This window comes from Lagenorhynchus albirostris, chromosome 7 (assembly GCF_949774975.1).
Source record: "Lagenorhynchus albirostris chromosome 7, mLagAlb1.1, whole genome shotgun sequence".
NCBI lineage: Eukaryota > Metazoa > Chordata > Mammalia > Artiodactyla > Delphinidae > Lagenorhynchus > Lagenorhynchus albirostris.
The window spans coordinates 2649481-2670252 of record NC_083101.1 but is presented as its reverse complement, the minus strand read 5'-3'; the positions used below and the strand labels follow the sequence as shown (position 1 = coordinate 2670252).

Here is a 20772-nt window from a genome sequence, read left to right as displayed (position 1 = left end):
GTGGTGGTGTATTGTCTTCCTGAACGACTGGCCATCTCGCCAGGGCTCCGTCCTTTAGTTGGGAGAAGTGTCACTTTTGTTTCTGCAGAGAGAGGAAGATGAAATTGTGTGTGCTTACAATTCATCTCGCTAATGGCAGCCTTCTGGATCTGGAAATTAGACGTTAAGTATATTGAAGCCAGCTGATGGGATGACGCCCTCTGGAACAAATCAATTAGCAGAGGCTATGACACTAATTGGGGCGACATCCCGGATTGTTTTGCTTTGACACTTTGGAGGACGTCGGTGTCGCCTGGGCGCAGCGAGGCCGGAGGACAGACGCAGTGGTTTGTGCAGAAGGCGCTCAGGGGGACCCAGACTGTCGTGTGGGCCTACCCGGCCTGTGAGGAAGCCGGAGGGCGCGTCCGTGACCTTTTTCCAGAGCCGAGGGGCCGAAGGTGCGGTCGTCTGTACTCACAGCGGCTTTTTAAATTGTGGTAGAAAACACACAAAGTTTACCTCCCAACAGCTTCGAAGTGTAAGTTCTGTGGCATTAAGTACAGTCACCTTGCCGTGCAGCCGTCACCACTTCCTGGTGAAGCGAACCAGACCTGGGCAGTAGTTCTGGTGGTAAAAGCAGCCTGTGGTCGGAGCTGTTGCAGAAGGGGAAGGAGGCCGGTTCAGCGCCGGACACGGCCCGTGCGGGTGGGGATCGCAGCTGCGGAGGAGGAAGGCTGCTAAGAAGAGGTTGGGGGCTAAGCTGACCTAGCAAGATGCTTGCCGAAGGCAGGCCAGGGGGCCCAGACATCCCCTGGGGGTGGTGGGCACGGGGAGCCCCATCAGACATCGAGGTGTCTCCCCGGGGACCCCCATCGTGGATGGGATCCTCGTGCGCAGAGTGGGGAGCAGCACGTAGTGGCGCAGCCAGGACCTGAGCCCAGTCTGACCTCGCTCCCCGCGGGCCTGGACTCCCGGCACCTTCCCCCTCCGAGCCGGGCGTGGCGGGGTGCGTGGGTGCCCCCTTCAGCCGCCCTCTGAAGGGGAGGCCCCAGGAGCAGCTGCTTTCTCTCCAGGGCGTTGTTTGTTGTTCTGCTTCCGAGGGGGCGGGTGGCGGGAGGCTGATCCAGCACCCTGGCTTTCCCTTCCACCTGCGTCCAGAGCCGTCCTGGGCGGGCAGCTGGGGGTCCCCAGGTGGCTGGGATGCTCTGTCGCCAGCGTGACCTCGGGTAGTTGCCTCCCCTCCGGGCCTCCATCCCTCATCTTTCAGTGGGGTGGCGGGCTCGCCCCACCTCCCCTGGGGCTTATGGGTCCCCCGTGGGAAGGTGGAGGTGGGCTGGTGGGCGGCTGTGCTCAGAGAGCGGACTCTCCTGGCACCTCCTGGGATGAGTGTGAGTCCTGTGTGTGTGTTTGGGGGCTGGGGGGGGTCCACTGGGGCTGGGGGTGGTCCACTGGGGCGGGGGGCTGCTGGCTGGCGATCGATGGTTTTAGAGAGGTGGGTTCACGGGACCCAGAGTGTTCCCTGGGCCCAGCTGTCCACACCTCTGCAAGCCGGGCTGCTTCCCAGGAACGCCTTCCCTGGGGGCGGTGGGTGGACTCAGAGCAGCTGAGGCCTGCTTTGTTCCCCATTCAGCGGCCCCGCCCCACGGCGTTATTTATGCTTCCAGGCACTTAGTTTCTGCAGGGAATCCCTGAGGGCTCTGCCGGGGTGAAGCGGTCACTTCCCCCTGAGTGGGCCCAGCAGATGGCCCCCTGCCCAGCCTGCCCCACCCCAGAAGGCGGCGCGGCTTGTGACGGGCCCTGCTGTTCCCGGCCCCGCCAGCGGCTGCCTGCTGGCGCCCTCCCCAGTGGGCCTGAGCCCAGGGACCCACCCTGGGATTAACACCCTCCACCAGGAGGCCCCCACCCCCACCGCCGCAGGGGAGAAAGACCAGCCTCTGTGTGACCTGGAAAGGAAGTGCTACCCTCTGGGCGGGGACAGACCGAGAAGGTGCCTGCAGGGCAGTGTCAGCCCCTGAGCCTCTCCCTGCATTTCGGAAAACTTGTCCACAGCCCGACTTTGCCCCCTGCCCAGTGGCTAGTCGTCCTGCTAGGTTTCCGGGGGTGTTTGCACGAAAGCAGGCTTTTGCGCTTGCTGAGTTCACGTCTCTTTGGGTGGCTGAAAGCCTGACCCCCCCGGTGGTGGAACTGCCAGGTCTTAGAGACGTGTCCTGCCCTGGGGACTTAGCCTCTCGGGGGGTGAGCACAGCGCGCGCGTGCCCCAGGAGAGGAGCGCGCTCCGCTCGCTTCCACATCCTGTCTTCTCTCCTTGTCCCCCGTAGGGGAAGGGGTTTGTACCCACCGGACACTTGGGCCTCACAGACCCCAACCCAGAGGGAAGAGAGGATGCTCGTGGTGCCTTAAGTCTGGGGCCGCTCCTTGTCTGGTCAGGCCTGAGCTGGGTGTGAGTCCCGGACACGCCGTTTCTAGCTGGGCCACCGCAGGCAGGGGACTGAGCCTCTCTGAATCTGGCCCCGCGACGCTACGTGAGGTTACCACCGCCCTCTCCTCGGGAGGCTGGGCCGTGAGCAGGGTGCCTGTCCTGTGCTGTCCCCAGATTCCTGCTTTTGGCCGAGATGTGCTGGGACACGGGGCAGCCCCGTGCGGGTCTCGGCTTGAGATGCGCGGCGGCCCGGCCGCTGGCTGTGGTTGAGAGGGTGCCAATGTGTGACTGCAGTCACCCAGGGGCCTCTGCAGACGGGTCCCGGCCTGTTAGGACGCAGAGCGCAAGACCTGCTCCCCTGTATGCCCAGCTGACCTGGTGCAGGTGTCGGCCTCGGGGACTCCGTGCCTCCCAGGGTCCGAGGCCCTGCCTTGGGAAGGGGAGCCCTCTGCACGGGGCCGCGGGAGACCAGGGTGCAGATCACAGGGGAGGCCTCTGCAGGCCGGAGTCCCAAGCCCACTTGGCCTTTCTACGCAGCACCCGGGGGCCGTGGCCCGGCTGTTCTCTGGCTCAGTTTGCTTGTCTGTCTCACGGGGTCATCGCCATGCTTGCTGAGCAGGTGGGTGGCTCGGAGGGTCAGCGAGTCCTCGAGGGTTGTGGAAGCCCTCAGGCAGGTGGGTGCGGGGGGCCAGATGCTGCAGTGTACAGGCGGGGTGAGCCCAGTGGCCCTTGGGGCCACCCCTGAGCAGACGTGGGTTCTGAGAAGTCCTTCCTTTGGTCAGGGTTCTCTCTCCGTCATTCATAAGGGCCTCTTCAGCTGCACGTGGGGTGACAGCGCCTTGCTGACAATGGCAAACACCTCCTCGTGCACTCGTGCATGCAGTGGGCCCTCTGTGTGCCCAGCGTGCATGTTTAGTTTCCACGGTGACCCAGTGAGATGGGCACTAATCACTTACGCCCATGAGCTTTCTTTTAATAGACGGGGAACCTGAGGCAGGGCGAGGTGAGCAGCTGCCCGAGCCGGGGCCGGGGCGGCGGGGCCCGGACAGCCTGGCTCCAGTTTTCTTTTGTGGAAAAGCGTTTGCTGAGCGCACGCTGGGTACTAGGCTGATGCTTCAGGTTTGTGCTTCCGGGACTTTGCTGGGTGCCCGCACCACCCGGGTTTCTCAGCCCTGCCCGGGGCCTCCAGACCCGCTGTAACCCCACCCCTTGATTCCAGGCCCCCGGGACTCCGTGCAGAATGAGCCCCTGGCAGTGTCGTCCTCACCCTGTGATGGGGAGGGAGGTGATAGCACCCCAAGGGGCACGGGGCGGGCGGCCCCTGGTGACGGCTCCTGGACAAAAGGACATTGAGGTGGACCCTGAAGGCTGATGGGAGGATCGGTTCCCATGTGGGGTGCCCCTCAGGGGTCCCCGAGGCCCATCGAGCAGCATTAGGCTCCCATCCCATGTGAGGTGCAGGGCCTGGGACCCTTTGATTGGAAGGAATGTCAGAGAGTGAGGCAGGGGCCTCCGGAGGGCCTCTACCTGAGCTCAGGTGCCCACCTGGGTGCAGACGGCTCCTGGAGTGGGAGGGCCTGTGAATTGCTCCACCTGCCGTTGGGGCCACAAGATCAGACCTTGCGCCAGCCCCCCCGCCCTCCCTGAGGCCTTCGCGGCTTCCTAAGGCCTCCGGGGGCAGCTGGCTCTGCTCTGGGCCGCGCTGGGCCTCCCCGCCCACCTCTGGTGGACCAGCCTCTGTGCGAGCTCATCTGAGATTTGTAACCGAGGTTCTGTCCTGTTGTCCAGCACAGTCTTCTCAGAGGTGGGTCCCCAGAAAAGCGAGAGCTGTGGTCTGAGCTTTGAACACCTGAGCTGGGTTGTCATGGACGGGCGCCCACGGTGGGAGCTGGTCGAGGAGCCATGGCTCCCTCTGGCCCAGAGAGAAGCGGGGGCAGGGGGGCGCTTGGGGACCGGCCCGGGGGCATTGCGGGGCGTGGGCTTGCCTCCACCTCGGGGGTCCTGAGCATCCCGGGGTGACGGGCTACGGAAGGCCCTTCATGTCAGACCTGTTGGATGGCTCTGGAGGGATGGGGTGTGTGGGCCACAGGGATGTCACCCGTCACCTTGGGGCCACGCCTTGGCAGGAGGGCTGCCCCGGGGTCACGTCTCTCCGGCCCCCCTAGGACGCGCGGGCTGGTGAACAGTGTGAAGGGGATCGTCCGCGCTCTGCTGCGTGATTGCATGAGGCCCTCGTGAGCGCACGGTGGGCTTTTGCAGGAACAAGGGCCGCCGCTCGGCTGCAGGCAAGTTGGTGTCCTCAGATCCAGTCTTGTTTCGGAATGAAAGAGCCCTGAGAAAGCCACGTCACAGGGCCGCGGCTGCCATCGATGTGACAGGGACCCCTGAGCACACAGACCTTGAAGTCGCCGGAGAAGCCAGGGCGGGAGGTGGGGGTCTCCAGGGCAGCCGGCCGTGGGCCGAGCAGGTGGCCGCTGGACCTCACGCGTCCCCCACGGCCCATGCGCTCGGGGGTTCGGAAGAATCGCAGGGTGCTCTGGAGCAAAGGAAGCCACTGCCTCGGAAAAGATTCACAGGCGTTTATGAGTATGGTCGTGCCTTCCCAGCCTCTGGAGAGAGGCTTCTGCGGGGGCCGGAGTCATCCCCACCCGGCCTGTCTGCGTGGGTGTCACAGGCAGAGCCGGTGGACGCTGCGTGGATGGGGCCCTTCTGGAAGGAGTGGAGTCTCTGCATTTATAGGGACGAGGATGAGCTGGGGACAGCCCTGAGCCCCTCCTGTGTGGCCTCCTTCGTGCTCCTTCTGCCTGGGTTGGGGTTGGGGGCGCGTGTGGATCTGAGGCCAGGGCCGAGGTGTCCCTGGGCGACCCCTGCCCATCTCTGGCCGTTTCCTTCCTCTATATTCCATGTTCTCACCAAGTGTCAATCTCATCAGAAGGCCTTGAGCTGTGTTTTTTTGTTTTTTGTTTTTTGCGGTGTGCGGGCCTCTCACTGCTGTGGCTTCTCCCGCTGCGGAGCACAGGCTCCGGACGCGCAGGCTCAGCGGCCATGGCTCACAGGCCCAGCCGCTCCGCGGCATGTGGGATCTTCCCGGACCTGGGCACGAACCCGCGTCCCCCGCATCGGCAGGCGGACCCCCAACCACTGACCCACCAGGGAAGCCCGAGCTGTGTGTTTTTGAATGAATAAAGCTGATTAAATGTCTTTGAAATCTCTCGGTTTAAAGTTAGAGGGTTTTTTTTTCCCCTAAACATAACTTCTCAAAGTATCCTGCACATACAGAAAAAGTGTCTGTCGTAAGCGGACAGCTCGATGAATTTTCACAGAGTTAAGCCACCAGGTAACCAGGATTGAGAGACAGGACGGAGCCAGCATCTCCTGGGCGCCTGGGGAGTTCCCACCACACCCCGTGGGGCGGGAGTGGCTGCCCTAATCGGCCCGCAGAGCATGGCGGGACCCAGCGAGGGCAGGGGGCTGACTCCAGCGAGGGCAGGGGGCTGACTCCAGCGAGGGCAGGGGGCTGACTCCAGCGAGGGCAGGGGGCTGACTCCAGCGAGGGCAGGGGGCTGACTCCAGCGAGGGCGGGGGGCTGACTCCAGCGAGGGCGGGGGGCTGACTCCAGCGAGGGCGGGGGGCTGACTCCAGTGAGGGCCCAGGAACAGAAGGAAGTACTCGTTGGATGAGTGACCTTTGAGGGCCCTTTGGAGGAGGCTGAGGTCGGCAGGAGGCAGGTGAGGGCGCTCCCGGCCGAGGGAGCAGCTCGGGCGCGGTGGGCTGTTAAGTCACGGCCCAAGGAGGTGGCACGTCGTCGATGCGTTTGCTCACCGTGTGCCTCTGGGGCCTCACCCCGGTGGCCTGCCAAGCGTGTGCGTGCGCGTGTGCTGGTTTTATTCTGTTCTGCTGCTGGTGTCCTGATTGCTCACCGTTCATTTCGAGTGCCCGCTCCTCGGCCGTGAGAGCCGCTGGAATCCATGTAAGCAAAGTCGTCAGTCGGCCACGGGCCTCAGGTGAGGGTTTTGCGGTGCCCTTGACCTCCAGAGTGGCCCCGGATCTCGGAAGTCTTCTGGTCCGATGGCCTGTGCAATGCCAGCACCAGCTTCTTGTACTCCTCTCGTGACGGAGCGCCCCCGGTGGCAGCCCACCTCCCTGGGGGCTGCTCCCACGACACCCAGGCCTGCCTCCCTGGCACCCACCTGCCGTGGTGGGGACTGCGTGGGGTGAGCACAGCGGGTTGTTTCGCTATGTTCCTGTTCATCTTCACGTTCCTGAGCTGCCCCAGCAGGTCACCAGCTGGCTCTGCTATCCCCCCCGCCCCCACCCCCCCACTTCTTGCTGTGTTGCCCTCGGGGCCATGTGGCCAGCCCCCGTCTGGACTTCTTGCAGAGTGTCAGTGTCATTTACCAGGACCCTCTCTGAATCATTGGGGGAAGCAACGAAGCAGGGTCCACCTGCTTGAGGAGTGGTGAGTGGGGCATGAAGCCTCGTGCAGCCTTGGGGACGTCCCTCCCTGCGTCTCAGGAGGGAAGGAACAGAGAGGGGGAGGGGGCGGGGGCCCAGGGATGGAGCGTGGGAGATCGTTCCTGCGGGCCAGGTGGGGGAGCCCAGCCCTGGCAGTGGGGCGTGGGTGGGCCCTTCCTCTGCTTCCCTCCCCAGGCAGCGGCTCTTTCTCCTCCACTTCGGGCCGGCCTCTCCCTTGTGGTCACGGAGAATCTGTTCTGGGAAACATGCATCTTTGAAGCCTACCCTCAGGGAGGAAGAAATCCGTGAAGTGGCTGGCACGGGAGGGCCCCTGACGCGCCAGGATTAGGCAGGAATCGCAATGGAACTTCTTTTCGGGGAGCGATCCGGAGCTTTGTCTGTGGCTGTTTTCCATCTGTCTCCTTCCTCACAAGGTGCAGGGGAGGAAAAATCACTTTAGACTCCTTTCCTGCCGAGGGTTTCCTTTGCACAAATGGGGCTCGCGGTTGCCGGGCAGCAGGGATTCTTGGGCTGGTACTGCTTCGGAAAGGAGAGAGGTTCTTCATGGTCCGCGTGAGCCGGCCACCCTCTGCAGCGTCAGGTGCCGGGGAGGCCACTTCCTGAGGCCGTCCTGTGGACAGTGCGCCCTCATTTATGGAGGGCCTCCTGCACACATGCCGGCACTGTGACACATGCTAGCAGGTCCCCCAGCGAGTCCAGTTCATCCCTCGGGTCTGAGGTTGAGTGGCAGGCACCTCCTCCAGGAGGCCTTCCCTGATGCCCCCCCCCCCACCCAAGTTTGGTTAGGTCCCCTGCTGTGCTCCTGTCCTCGTTACACTGAGCACGCACTGGGTCCTGTGAGCTGCAGAAGTCACTTCTGGCCTCTCGTCCCCGGCACAGTGCTGGCATGTTGCGCTGCTCGCTCAACACGTGGGTGAGGACCCCCAGCCTCGTTATCGTCCCCACGCTACAGATGAGGGCCTGAGACCCCCGAGACCTCAGGGCGTGGCTGAGATGGCGGGGACAGGCTGCAGCTGGATATCAAGCCGGGTTTAGCGACACCAAGCCTGGCACTCTGTCCCCTGTGGAAGGCTGTGCCACAGGCCCCTGAGATGGGGGCGGGCAGGTGCCTGGCCAGGGCAGTGGGGAGACCCCTCAGCAGGGTCCCCCATCCTTGCTCCCTCGTGCAGGGAGTCAAAGGCGGAATTCCCAGGACGCGTGAACAAGGTAGGCAGGCGCTCCCTAGCCCGTGGTCAGCTGCTGCCCTCAGCTTCTCCCCACCCTCCCACTCTGCTGACCCATTTGGAGCCTCCCCGCCATCCCCGGCAGGGACGGGGACTCCTGCTGAGGGCAGTGTGTTGGGGCTGCTGCTTGGGGGTCAGACCCCAGCTCCCAGGTGTGGCTTCCCGGGAACTGTGCCACGACTGCTGGTAATTCTGCAGCGTCTGCAGCATCACCTCTTCAAGGCTGTCCTGTCGGCGATGCTATGACAAAAATGCCATCGACTGGCTGGCTGAAACAACACACGTTTATTTCTCACATCTCTGGAGGCTGGAAGTCTGAGATCAGGCCCCCAGACGGTTGGGCTGTGGTAGGGGCTCCCTTCCTGGTTGGCAGACGGTCACGTTCTCGCTGTGTCCCCATGTGTTGGAGAGAAACAGAGAACATTCCCCAGTCTCCTCTCCTCAGGGCACCAGTGCCCTTCATGAGGCTCCACCCTCATGACCTAATTGCCTCCAAAGACAGTTGCATCGGGGGTTAGGGCTTCAATGCAAGAATCTGGGGGGGACGCAAACATCCAGTCCACAGCGAACGCTAACCAGTGTGCAGTGACAGACAACCACAGAAGGCTTGGAGGTGGTGGAAGTGGGGGGCTGCTCCCCCAGGAAGGGCAGAAATGATGATTATGACTGTGACAGTGAACCCACAGGCTGGGTGGACCTCCTCAACCACCAGGGTGTGTATTGCCCCCGTTTCTCAGGCAAGGAGACTGTGGGACTCAGCTGCACTCAGCATTGCCTCCTCGGTTGGGGGGGGGATGGGGACCCTTGTCTGTCAGACTCAGAACAACCTTTCTTTTTTTTAAAAAAAAATTAATTTAGTTTTGGCTACGTTGGGTCTTTGTTTCTGTGCATGGGCTTTCTCTAGTTGCGGTGAGCGGGGGCTACTCTTCGTTGCGGTGAGCGGGGGCTTCTCTTCGTTGCGGTGCGCGGGCTTCTCATTGCGGTAGCTTCTCTTGTTGCGGAGCACAGGCTCTAGGCGTACGGGCTTCAGTAGTTGTGGCTCGCGGGCTCAGTAGTTGTGGCACACGGGCTTAGTTGCTCCGCGGCATGTGGGATCTTCCCGGACCAGGGCTTGAACCTGTGTCCCCTGCATTGGCAGGTGGATTCTTAACCACTGTGCCACCAGGGAAGCCCCAGAACAACCTTTCTTAATGCTCAGTGCTGTCAGATCTTTCCAGAAACACCCACCCAGCCATGAACGCGCTTGGGTTTGCAGTTTGTCTTGTAATTTGTGTAGCTGCTCGAGGCCGTCCTCACGCAGCTCCGTGGCTGCTGTGGCGCTGATGGTCATCCCTGACGTCCCTGATCCCTCTCCTGCGGGAGGTCAGCAGAGCCGGGAGCCTGTGAACACAGCACAAGCTGAGCTCTGCCTGGCGCTGGGACCTGGGAGGGGCAGAGCCACACCCTCCTTTGTCATCAGAAAGCCCAGGGAGAAAGTAAACACTGCAGGGCTGCAGGGTAGCCAGAGCTTCAAAGGCTCTGCAGGCGCTGGCGTCAGGAGCAAGGAGTGGGCGAGGGCTGATCCGGCAGAGGAGAGATTCTGCTGCTTGTGCCGCCCAGTGCACTGGGGTTGTGCTTGCAGTTAATAACTGAGTTGCTAAGTCATCACTTCAGAGATAAGTGTGTATATTGGAAAATTATTGCCGTGGCGTAAAAGATACAACTTTTGTTCCCCTTCCCATTAAAATGGCCATTAGTCGGGGAGAGCAGTAGAGCAGCTCTGAGTCACCGGCCCTCGCCAGGTGCTGGCTGCGGTCACCTCGCCCCCATTAGCAAGCTGGGAGTGTGACAGATGAGGAAGGCCCAGGGAGCCAATGAGCCGGAAATGCCGGGGCGGGGATTCCTGGGTGAGGCTCAGACCGGAGGCTGAGGCGCTAATCAGACCATCCACGTTCTCAGCCATCTCTACTACTGTGTGTGGGTGACCACTCTGACCCTCAGTTTCGTTATCTGACGAGGGACACAGTATCACCTCCTCCTGTGGTTGAGGATTCGGTGAGGCAGTGGGGTAACTTTGCAGCCCGGTGCCAGGCTGGGGGTCAGGGTCAGAGCTCAGGTTCATGGTCAGGGCTCAGGCTCACTTGAGCGTAGGCTTCTTCAACGAGGCCCCTGGTTGGTGTGAGGCTCTGAGACTCAGCAGCGTTGCCAGGTTGCCCGGGGGTGTGGATGCCCCGCCTCCAGGGGCTGTGGCTCGGCGTCCCTCGGAATTGTGTGCTGGAAGACGGCTACCACCTCAGTACCCAGCGCCCCCCGGTGCAGTTCTAGGACGGGATGGAGGAGAACAGAATCCACTCCCTGTTTCTCAGCAGCTACGTAAAGTCTGAGGAGGGTGTGAAAATGCAGAAGACGCCTCTTAGAAAGGGCTTGGGGTCAGACGGCCTGGAACCAGCCGCCTCTTACAGTTGGGTCCCCGGCGAGTGAGGTCGCAATCCCCTCATCTGGAAATTGGGGAAGATGGTCCTGACCCCACGGCATTGTGCTGGGGCCAAACCACAGGTGCCGAGGCGGGAGTCGCTGCAGCAGCGGAGGCAGGTGTGTCTGGGGTGGGCCCTGGGGACCTGCTCAGGGAGCCGGCCGTGTAGACGCCTGCTGCCTGGCCCCTTGGTTCACCGTCTCCGCCACTAGGAAGAGGGAAGGGAAGAGTGTAGCGGGGGCCCTTCGGGAGGGCAAGGCCTCCTCCTGGGATGGGGGGCTCCTCCCACCCTGCCCAGTGCTGTTCTGTGAAGTGTGTGGGCATCCCAGCCCTGGGCCGCCCTTGGGATGCTCGTACCTTCGGGGCAGTGACTCGTGACGCTGTGGCCTCACCCCGGATCAGCGGGGAGCTGTGTCGCTGCCTGTCTGAAGCTGGCTTTGAGATGCCTCCTACGTTCTGACACACCTCTTACCTGCCAGCTGGGGGAGGGGAGGCCCGGCCTGTGCTCGCCTCCTGCTGCCGGGGCAGCTCCATCAGCAGCTGTGCTAACAGGGAGGTGGGAGGGAATGTCGAGGGGGGTGGTGAGCCGCATTCGCAGACGGTGAGTGGTGGCCTGGGGCGACCCACCCCATCAGGCTCCCAAAGCCACCGTTGTGGTGGGCAGGCTTCCTGGCCTCAGGGCCTCACTTAGCAGCCCTGCTCTTCCGGGGTTTACGGTCCTGCGCTGCTGTCTCTTGGCCTCAGGTTGGGTGAAGGAGCCAGCCTTGCTGGGGCAGGGCCGGGGTGGAGACCTGGAGCCCCGCAGCTGGATGGGTGACCTGGCTCCACCTCTGCTCACCACTTGTCAGCTGTGAATCCCCGAGCTTCAGTTGCTCCTCCGTGAAATGGGAAGGTTAGCAGGAGTGTCTCCTGGTGGAGGGGGCGTTTGGGGAATAAACAGGAATAAGCCTGGTAAAGACTTGGCCGGGGGGAGGCCTGGACGCACGTCAGCTGAGGTTGTCAATGAAGACGGTCAGGGCAGGGACCTGGAGCTCCAAGTGGCATCCCTGCCTCCCCGGCTGGCTCTGCCTGGAAGCTACTGGGTGGCCTTTGCAAATCACTTACATCTCCCTAGCTGGGTTTTAGGTTTCCCATCTGCAGATTGAAGAATTTGGACCAGGTGGTTGCCAAGCTCCTTCCACTAAGGATTTTACGTTTCCTGACCGATTCCTGCAAACCCTCCTCGTTGGGAACAGCTCCAGCTCAGGGTCTCCCTGGTCCTCTCCCAGCCCTGTGATCACGGAGCGCTTGCCTCGATGTTATGGGTCAGACACCATAGACAGCCGGTGCCCAGGGACTCTTGGATGGACACGGTGTGCTGCAGGCGCCCCTGAGCCTCATGGCTGGGCGCTCTGCATGCTCCGTTCACACCTGACCCCTCGCTGTGTTCCGTGAGGACACCTGGATCCAGCTTCCCTTCCAGCCTCTTCTTTCCTGGTTCCCAGGGTTATGGAGGGCTGCCCCCGGCGTTTCCTGCTCCGGCTGGGTCCTCGGCTTCCTTCTCCTCTGGAGTTACGGGCGCTGGCCCATCACCCTTACACACTGGCCGGGGCAGCTGGCCGCCTTAGCTGGTTGCAGTGGGGAGGGGATGGTGCCGGGGGACGGGGGCTGCCGCTCGGCCCTCCTCTTCCAGGTCTCCGGAGGGTGTCAGGATGGAGGGGATATTAAATCGCAACCCCCCGCCAAGCGTAGCCTCAGAGACACAGAGAGGGCAGGGATGCTGGTGGCAGAGAACACGGGGAGGAATGGGGGTGGCCCCTGCCCCCTTCCCATCTCCCCTCTTGGGCTCAGTGTAGTGCTCAGCTGGTCTCAGAGGCCCCGGGCCACGTGCCGTCCTCCTCTCCAGGCTCCTGGCCCTGGACCGTTTACAGCTGTGACGTCCCTGGGGGCTCTGCTTGGCCCCCTCACCAGGGGCCTCACCAGGCCCTTTGGGTCTGTCCTGTGCGCCGTGGCCCGGGACTCTCAGATGTGATCAGAGCCAGGGGAACGCCAAACTAGGTCACAGCCTTTCATTCCCAGTAGGAAATTGAGGCCTGGGGGGTGGGGTGGACGCTCAGAGAAAGGGCCAAGCAGAGAGCGGAGCCAGGGTCCAGCCTGTCCTCCTTGAGCACCCACCCTGGGTAAGGTGGGGGCCAGGGCTGTCTCCTGGCCCCGGGGAGGTGGCTGGGACACGTGCTCAGCGTCCTTGCTTTTGCAGGGCCTCCTATGTGTTTTAGGAGCCGAGCTCCAGTGCGGTCCCCGCCACCAGCGGTGAGACCTTGGTCCTGTCACCGTCCCTCTCTGGGCTTCAGTTTTCTCAACTTGTAAGTAAGAGCGGGGCGGCCCCCGTGGTGGGTGTGGCCGTGGAGACGGAGGAGTGTCCACGCACAGAGGGCGCTGAGGGCTTGCCAGGAGCTGGCTCCGCTGGAGGTGCACTGCAGGCAGAGTGATGTGAGCCCACCGTCACGGGTCCGAGAGGGCCCGGGGCTCAGGGATCCCTCTGTGTTGGGTCGCAGACGTCAGCAGCTACAGAGTCCGAGGCGTGAAGATTTGGGCTGCTGGTCGCTGAGGCTCGGGGTGGTCTCTTCTCCCTGCGTGTGAAGGTCTGGATCTGGACCCACCGAGCGAGGACGTGCAGCTAGATTGGGGGAATCGTTTCAGATCTCACTGAAAGCTCAGTTCAAGGGCACGACAGAGCAGTGGGCCAATTCTGAGATATCCACAGTCTTTGCTCTCTTAGCCTAACTTTTTCTTTCCTCCGAAATCACTTTCCAGCTCCCACCCTCTAAAGGCTACCAGACCCTCCCTCCGAGCACTCCCCTCCCAGGTTGCTGCGGGTCACTTGGCTCCGTGAGTGGCATTTTTTTCTTTTTCATTCTGTATCGCTGTCTTGGGGCTCCCTCCCATCTCCCCGCATCCTTCTGGCACCCTTGAAGGAAAACCCCATCTGTTAGGTACCGCGGCACTGCCGTGCAGGAGGCGGTGGCTAAGAGGTGACCGTGTTCCCCACTGGCCTTTGTTTCCCGGCCGTCTAGTGGCAGAGCTGGAACACGGAGCTGTGGTTGCCCGTCGTAATGAATCACTCCTTGCCGGCCGCTTGTCATTCCGAAGGCAACAGCACAAGTGTTTCTGACCTTTTTGCTCTTGATGCGGAAAGAGGAAAAAAGGAAGGGCAATGCCGGCTGAGCTGGAGAAAGCAATTTATAATGATTTGCTTCTAAATATGCAGCCGAGTGAGCTGTAGATTTCCCCGATAGGTGAGTTTCCGGGCAACGTCTTGAAATGAGTTTGATCATCTGGCCCGTTTTGTCTCCTCGGAGCTGCTGGTGTGTTCGCAGATGAGTGGTTCTGGCTGATAAGAAAGTCCTGCTGGTCTGTGCAGTTCCTGCTTAATGATTCCTAATGACCGAGGGGAGCTGGGGCGGGAAGCCCACTTGTCAGCGACTGGGCAGCGTCCGGCCCTTTTAAAGGCCGACTTGTAGCCACCTCTGTTCTTGCACTGGATCGTTTCTGCCCATTCTTAGGTTCACGTTTTGAGTTGCAGGGCGGTGACGTTTTGTGTGATGACAGCAGAGCTGCCGTGACAGATAGACCTGGGCTGGGCTGGCTTACACGGGAGGTGGCGGAACCGTTCAGAGAGTTTCCCAGTGGGCAGAGAGTGTGTGCGCGTGCGTGCGTGCGTGTGTGGGCTCTGCTCCACGCAGGCCTTCTGGGATCCAGGCTGATGGCGGCTTTGCCACCTTTAAATGGGGCTTTCAAGGTCACCCAGGAGCAGGGCGGTTTCGTGAGCGAGGTCTGCAAAGCAGCCTGCTTGATGTCTGTTCCCAGTGACTGCAGGCGAGGCTGGAAGATGTGGTCTGGTGGGGCCTGGAAGAGGAGTTGGGGGGCTTTTTGCCCACTGCGGGCTCCCGTGTGGAGTACGGTGCAGCTGATGGGAGCACGGGATTGGCTGACACAGACTGGGTCCAGTTCCTAAGTCAGCCACTTATTGCTGGGTGACCTGGGGCAGGGTTCGTGTTCTCTCTAGTCCCCAGCGTCTGCATCTAGTAAGTGGAGAGTTGGGGGAGAGAACCTTCCATACAGGAACCATGTTTGTGCCATGCTAATCCTATGACACTTAGTAAGGGCTCAATAAACAGTAGCTCAGGTTCTCATAATTAAGAAGTGGGGATTGGGAGGCAGGTTCTCATTGGAACCTTTGCTGTTGATCCTGTCTGTCCATCTGTCCGTCCACCCATCTGTCGATCCGTCCGTGCATTCATCCATTCTTCATCCACCTACCCATCTGTCTGTCTGTCCATCTGTCCACCCATCCCCCATTCACCCACCCATCTACATGTCTGCTCGTCCACACACCCACCCGAATCCCCAGATATCCTCTGAGCATTCTTTAAGTCACTCTGTGATTTAGGCCATCATATAAACTCGGTGAGCTGCAGTTTTTCTCACCTGTGAAATGTGAAGAGGCAGCTCAGAGCCTGGTTTTGAAGGTCAGATGTGATGCCAGCCCCAGAAGAGCTTGGAAAAGCTGACCATGGGACATGAAAGGTGTCGATCGTCTGGGATGCCTGAAGCTGTCTGCATGGAGCCCCTGGAACCACGGCCTCTGCTCGCCCTGTAGGGAAAGGGGAAAGCGTGGAGGCTGAGAGACATGTCACGGACCCCTCCCCCACCCCACCGAAGGTACAGCGGGGGGGATAACAGAAGGTTCTCTTCTCAGAGCCACAGCTGACTGTGTAAGCTTGAGCGAGTCCGCGGGTCACTGGGCCTTGAATTCCTGTCTGTAAAATGGGGCCACAATTTCAGTCCAGCCTATCTCATGGGAGGGAGCCTCCTGGGGCTCTCGCAGCTCTGAGATGGCGTCTGTTGGGGAGCAAAGTGGCCCTGAATCTGATCCACCCTCTATTACGTCCCGACCACGAGGCACAGTGCCTGCACTCGGCCGCGCGCATTAAACATTTGATGAGTGACTAAGTCAGAGAAGCTAAAATCATTCATGTCCTCTAGACTGAAACAAAATTTTCATGAGATCATACTTAATTTACTTCTCTTTTCTGGTATTGTCTGTCCTGTCTTATCCCATCCCATCCCCCCCACCCCCACCCCTTACCATCCCATATCATCCCATCCCACGCCATCCCATCCCTTCCCGTCCCGTCCCATCCTTTTCCGTCCCATCCTATCCTACTTCACTGAAAAAATGCCGTTAGGACCCGCCCAAGTTTACGCCTCACCAGTGGGTCACCACCTGCAGTTTGCAAACTGCCCCGGAGCAGTAAGGTGAGTCCTCACCTGAGTTACAGCCCTTGCTGGGCAGGAGGCTGACTGATCATGGCTGGACCTCCTGCAGCCCAGGGACGACCCGAGCAGAGGAGGGTTGGCAAGCCGGCAGCCCAGAGCTGTCTCCGCCCACTCGGGGCCAGGCCCTTGAGGCCGCCGTCTGGCTGCTTCCCCATGCAGGTTTCAGCAGAGGCTTCAGCAAAGGGGTAACGGGTCCAGAGCTGCCCGGAGGCCTCGGGATGTCCTCCCTGTCTCCCCCTGGAGGCCCCTGAATGATGCTGCTTTTTCGAGTCCGAGATCCCCTCTCTGTCTGTCTCCTCATCTCTCCATCTCTCCCTCGGCCTCGGTCTCCGTCTGCCTCTTCAGCCCTCGTCCTGATCTCCTCTTTTTAAGTCGTAACAAAGGCGCGAGCCTGAAGCCAGGAGCTTCGCCCTCTTCCCGTGTTTTCATCCGAATAGGGGGTGGGTGAGGCAACCCTTAATCACCGCGTGGATCTCCTCGCTCCCCTGGTTGTGCAAAACCCCCTTCTGTGAGCCGTTTGTGAGCACCTGCTGCAGGCCAGCCACCTGACACACGTTCCGCCGAGTCCAGCAGAGTCACATGAGAGACACGCTTTTCTCCCCCATTTCACAGACAGGCAAACTGAGGCAGGGGGGCCGGATTTGAACCCAGGACTGTCTGGGCTCTTCCTCCCCAGCAGACCATCTGGCTGCAGCCCAGACCCGCCCCGGTGGCCCCCAGCCGAACCCACACATGCTCTGCTTGGGCCACCTTCTGAGGAGGAGCCGCCACCTCTGTCCGAGCCTTTGCCCTGGGCCCGGGGGTCTGCATTCTAAAGGTCCTCCCATGCACGTGTGGAAGCTGATCGGCCACCGGTGTCTGGGAATCTGTCTGCCCGGATGGAGGCCGGGTGGAGAGCTGCAGGGTCGAAGCAGGCCACGCCTGGTGGCGACGGGGCCAAGACTGCCGTCCAGGGTCCAGACCCCGGACCCCGGCCTCCCAGCCTCTGGGCTGTCACACCCGTTCTTGTTCCTTCACCGAGTCTTAAAGGAGCTGAAACATTAAAGGTCACAGTCAAGACGTAGATGCAAGTGAACAGCACAGGCAGCCGTGGCTTTGGGGGGTTGGCCGTGCACGTTTCTCCTCCCAGCAGGACTGGTCCCCGTGGGCGCACACCCTTCTCCTGTCAATCCCCTGCCCGGCCCCTGCACACACGTTTCTTTGTTTGCCTGGAGCTGAGGCTCCGTGGGCCCAGGCGGGAACAGTTGGTGGATCGCTGAGCCCAAAGGTCTGAGCCGCTTGTATGTGGAGGGAAGGGGAAGAGGGAGGGAGGAGGGAGAGCAGGTGCCGTGTCTTTTCATTCATTATCAGGGATGCAGATGAGAAGTGGAGATAAAAGTTGGGGAAATGTCATCCTTTGACATTTACGTTTTCAGAGGAGTTGGCAGGGACTGTGGGCCAGGAGGTTTTTCATCATCACGGGAGAGTGATGCCTCTGGGGAAGCCCAGCTCCTCCATCCTGGGAGTGGGGCAGGCACCGGCCAAAGGCGCCTCGGGAAGCCGCTGAGGTGCTTCATGCCCCCCACACCCCTAACCTTTCACGCGGGGCCAGTGCCCCTCATCTGACCCCATGGCTCTGAGGGGTCCCACGTCTGTTCCCAGCAGCTCCTGCCCTGGGCCTCTGGTCACTGGAGTGAGGTCCCCCCTGGTGAGACCTGAGATTTCCCTTCTTGCACAGACACCAGCCAAGAAATGCGCAGCCCACGCGGAGCGAGGGGCAGGGCACCTCCGGCAGAGCTGGGACAGTTAATCCTGTTAACCCCGTTTAAGGAGCTGCTCCTGTCTGGTGATATACATCCAGAGCGGAGCCCTTTACAAACTGCTAGTGACAGGTTCCAGCCTGGAGCAGAGCGACTGAGAGCTCAGGACTGAGCTTTGCTGTGGTCATGGCAGCAGGAGAAGCCATTCTGTTCCCTGGGACTGTGGACACGTGGACACAGGGACCGGTCTCCTGTCCTCAGCTCACTCCGCTGTGGCAGTTCCTCCCTGTCCTGGGCTCCACCTGTATGAGACTCGGCCTCGGCCCTGACAGCAGGTTGGCAGACAGGTTTCGTCTCCTGTGCCGATGCTGACGGGCTGCTGGTGCCTTGTGTGGACTCCGCAGGAAGGACTCTAGGCCTGTGTCTGGCTCCACGCGGAGGAGTGCGGCAGTTGATTAGTAATGTCTGCCACGGTAGGCGTAGGAGAGGGGTGGCCTGTGTGCCCTCTAGTTGCTAAGCCCTTTGGCCCTAACACTTCCAGCATTCTGTCTAGTAACTATAAGGACATCAAGCAACATCGCTTTAATTTTTGTTCTTCCTAAATATTTAGAGCCCTTGAAAGCCAAGAATAACAGCAGAAGCCAAGTTGCTCGTTGTTTGTGAAAGGCCTCTCGGAGCACACAAGTGTGGGAGCCCTGGCTGGGCCAGCTGCACAATAAACCATGGAGTCTTGTCTGAGAAAACACAGAAGAACCCTGTCATTCTTTGCATTCGTAACTTCCGTGCGTCCCGGCCCCTGAAATAGAACCCCTACCGGAAGACAGCGCACAGCACTCAGCTTGTTGGCCCAGTCTGCCGTCTCGCCAGCTGAGAAAGGGCCCTTCTGTATGGTTTGGGGTTCTCTCCCCCTCTTTTTTAAAAAGAAATTGCTGCTAGAAGGAGAGCTGCCCACAAGGAAGTCTGAGGCGTGTGTCCCGGACGGGGGACTTCGGGAAGGTGACCTAGCCTCAGTTTTCCCGTCTCCCAAGTGTGCACAGCAGGCCTGGCCTTTAGGGGTGTGAGGATTTGCTGGGATGATGGCCATGAAAGGCCCATCAGACTCAGTTTCTGAGACAGCCAGCGCTCAGCAGAGGGTGTCTGTGACTTTAGCAAGGGGTCATCACGGGCCACGTTCACGTTCCCCGTCCTCAGACGTGCACCCACACCCCCCCCACCCCCGCACCCGTGCACACGCAGCTGGCTCTCAGAGTCGAGGCTTGCCCCTGCCTCCTCGGTGCTCAGGTGTCTGGCACGGCAGGTGCCCCGTCAGTCCTGCCGGGAATCGTGAGCAGCTTGTGTGAGCTGTGAGTCATTCTCGGGTGCGTTATGCTGTGTTCGGGGCCAGTCACCGCCCTCTCCTGGCCTCCATTACCCCGTGACCGTCTGCGGAGCCTCCTCCCTGCTTGCCGCTGGTCATTTTGGAGATCTGTGGAATGGCCACGTGGAGGCCTCTGAGGCTGGGAGCTGGGTGGGTCCTGCGTATCTGGAGGGGGCTGGACACAGGGCAGGACCGGGTTGGGGCAGGGGCGGCAGATGGAAGTGCTTCTCGCCGAGCACTTCGGGAATTTGAGTTTGATGAGTCTTGTCCGTCTGGGGAGAGCCTGCTGGGATCCCCTCATGAAATCTGAACCTGGGCTGCTTCGTTTTCCCTCTATACTCCGACCCCCCAGGGCGCCGGGCATCTGTTTAAATGGTCCTACTGGAGAGAGGAGGGGCTGGAAGGGAAGGGAGCGTTATGCTGGGATGTTTGCGTCTGCGCTGTGCCCCGGGCTGCTGTGTCACCTTGGGGAACTCTCTTGACCTCTCTGGGCCACTGTTTCCCCATCTCTGAAATGTATCAGCACCTACTCGGAACAGGAGTTGTTATTAATCACATGGTAACTTGCAGAACAGGAGCCTGGGATGAGCACTTTGTAGGCATGATGTCTGAGCAGACAGACTCTCAGTGGCCCCGATGAGGCAGACCCTCTCCTGGGGGAGAACGAGACTCAGGGAGTGGTTGGTGTCGGAGCCCCGGGAGTCGGCAGAGGCAGGCTGTGAGCCCAGCCCTGCTCCTCTCCAGGGCGCTGCGCCGGGCGTGCAGCAGCCCTCAGCAGATATTAGTGCACCAAAATGACATATTTTGCACGTCAAATACGAAGGAGGTGCCTTGCCTAAAAAATCTTATGCTGTGTTTTCTTTTGTTATTGTTTGCCAAGATGAAATGGGCTCAGTGAACTGTTCTCGACACCTACAAAACACTTCATGACAGTTTTATGATGACTTTCGGCTTTCTGGTGAAATTACAGAAGCATCTTTTCGTCTCCCCCCAGGTCATCTCGGCCGTGTCGAGGCTCTCCCTGCACAACTTGGCTCAGACCAAAGGGATCAGGTGAGCTTCGCGGAACGCGCGCTGCTGAGTGCCTGCCCTTTCATCTTCATCCGCCGCCCGCCTGCCCTGTCGCAGATACTGGAGTTTTGAGCAGACACCGTCTGCCCTGTGTCTTTCTCATGAATTTTCAGCATGTTGTCGGGTTGCCTGTTGGCAGCGGCTGGAAGGGGCGGGGAGGAGGGGAGAGGCTTCAGCTCACACCGGGGAAATCTTGCAGCGTGTTACTGATGGCTGCAAGATCTCTCTCGATTTAGGTAATAGGATCAGCAAATTAATCCTTTCACAGATCATTGCCTACCTAAATGCATCAGAAGTGGGTCTTGCCTCGCATGAAGTAGCAGTGTTTGTTTGCTGTGATGGGGCCGAGCCAGGGGACCTGTCTGCTTGGGGCTGCGGGCCTCCTGGCGGGAATCTCTCCACTCTCAGCTTTAATTCTGCTTGGATTGCAGAGAATCCCGTGGCCCCCGTTGGTCTGATCTCTCGTCCCTGACACGTGGACGTCGTGGGGCGAGGGGCCCTGGAACTGTGAGGGCGGAGGGGTCAGGGGAGATGGGGGGATGGGGGCATGCCGGCCACGGGGGAGGGGGACGGGGCGGCAGCCCCAGGTGAGGACTGGTCATTGTGTATTCTGACCCATGGATTGGGGTCAGGGAGACCAGGTTCCGTATCCGGTGAGGACAAGCACGGGGCCTCCCTTCCTCGATGTCCCTGGGGATTGTGGGCTAGCAGGGTGGGGATGAGAAGCTTGCGGGGGC

The 20772-nt window shown here is 60.8% G+C and overlaps 1 protein-coding gene across 3 annotated transcripts in view; it reads left to right on the top strand.

Moving 5' to 3' along the window:
* The window catches only part of VAV2 (vav guanine nucleotide exchange factor 2), a 176850-nt gene that overhangs the window by 75804 nt on the left and 80274 nt on the right, over positions 1 to 20772 (top strand). For all 3 annotated transcript variants that reach the window (XM_060153935.1, XM_060153933.1, XM_060153934.1), the window contains exon 3: positions 19959 to 20017. In XM_060153935.1, coding sequence (XP_060009918.1) covers positions 19959 to 20017 — 59 coding nt within the window. The remainder of the gene's footprint in view (positions 1 to 19958; positions 20018 to 20772) is intronic.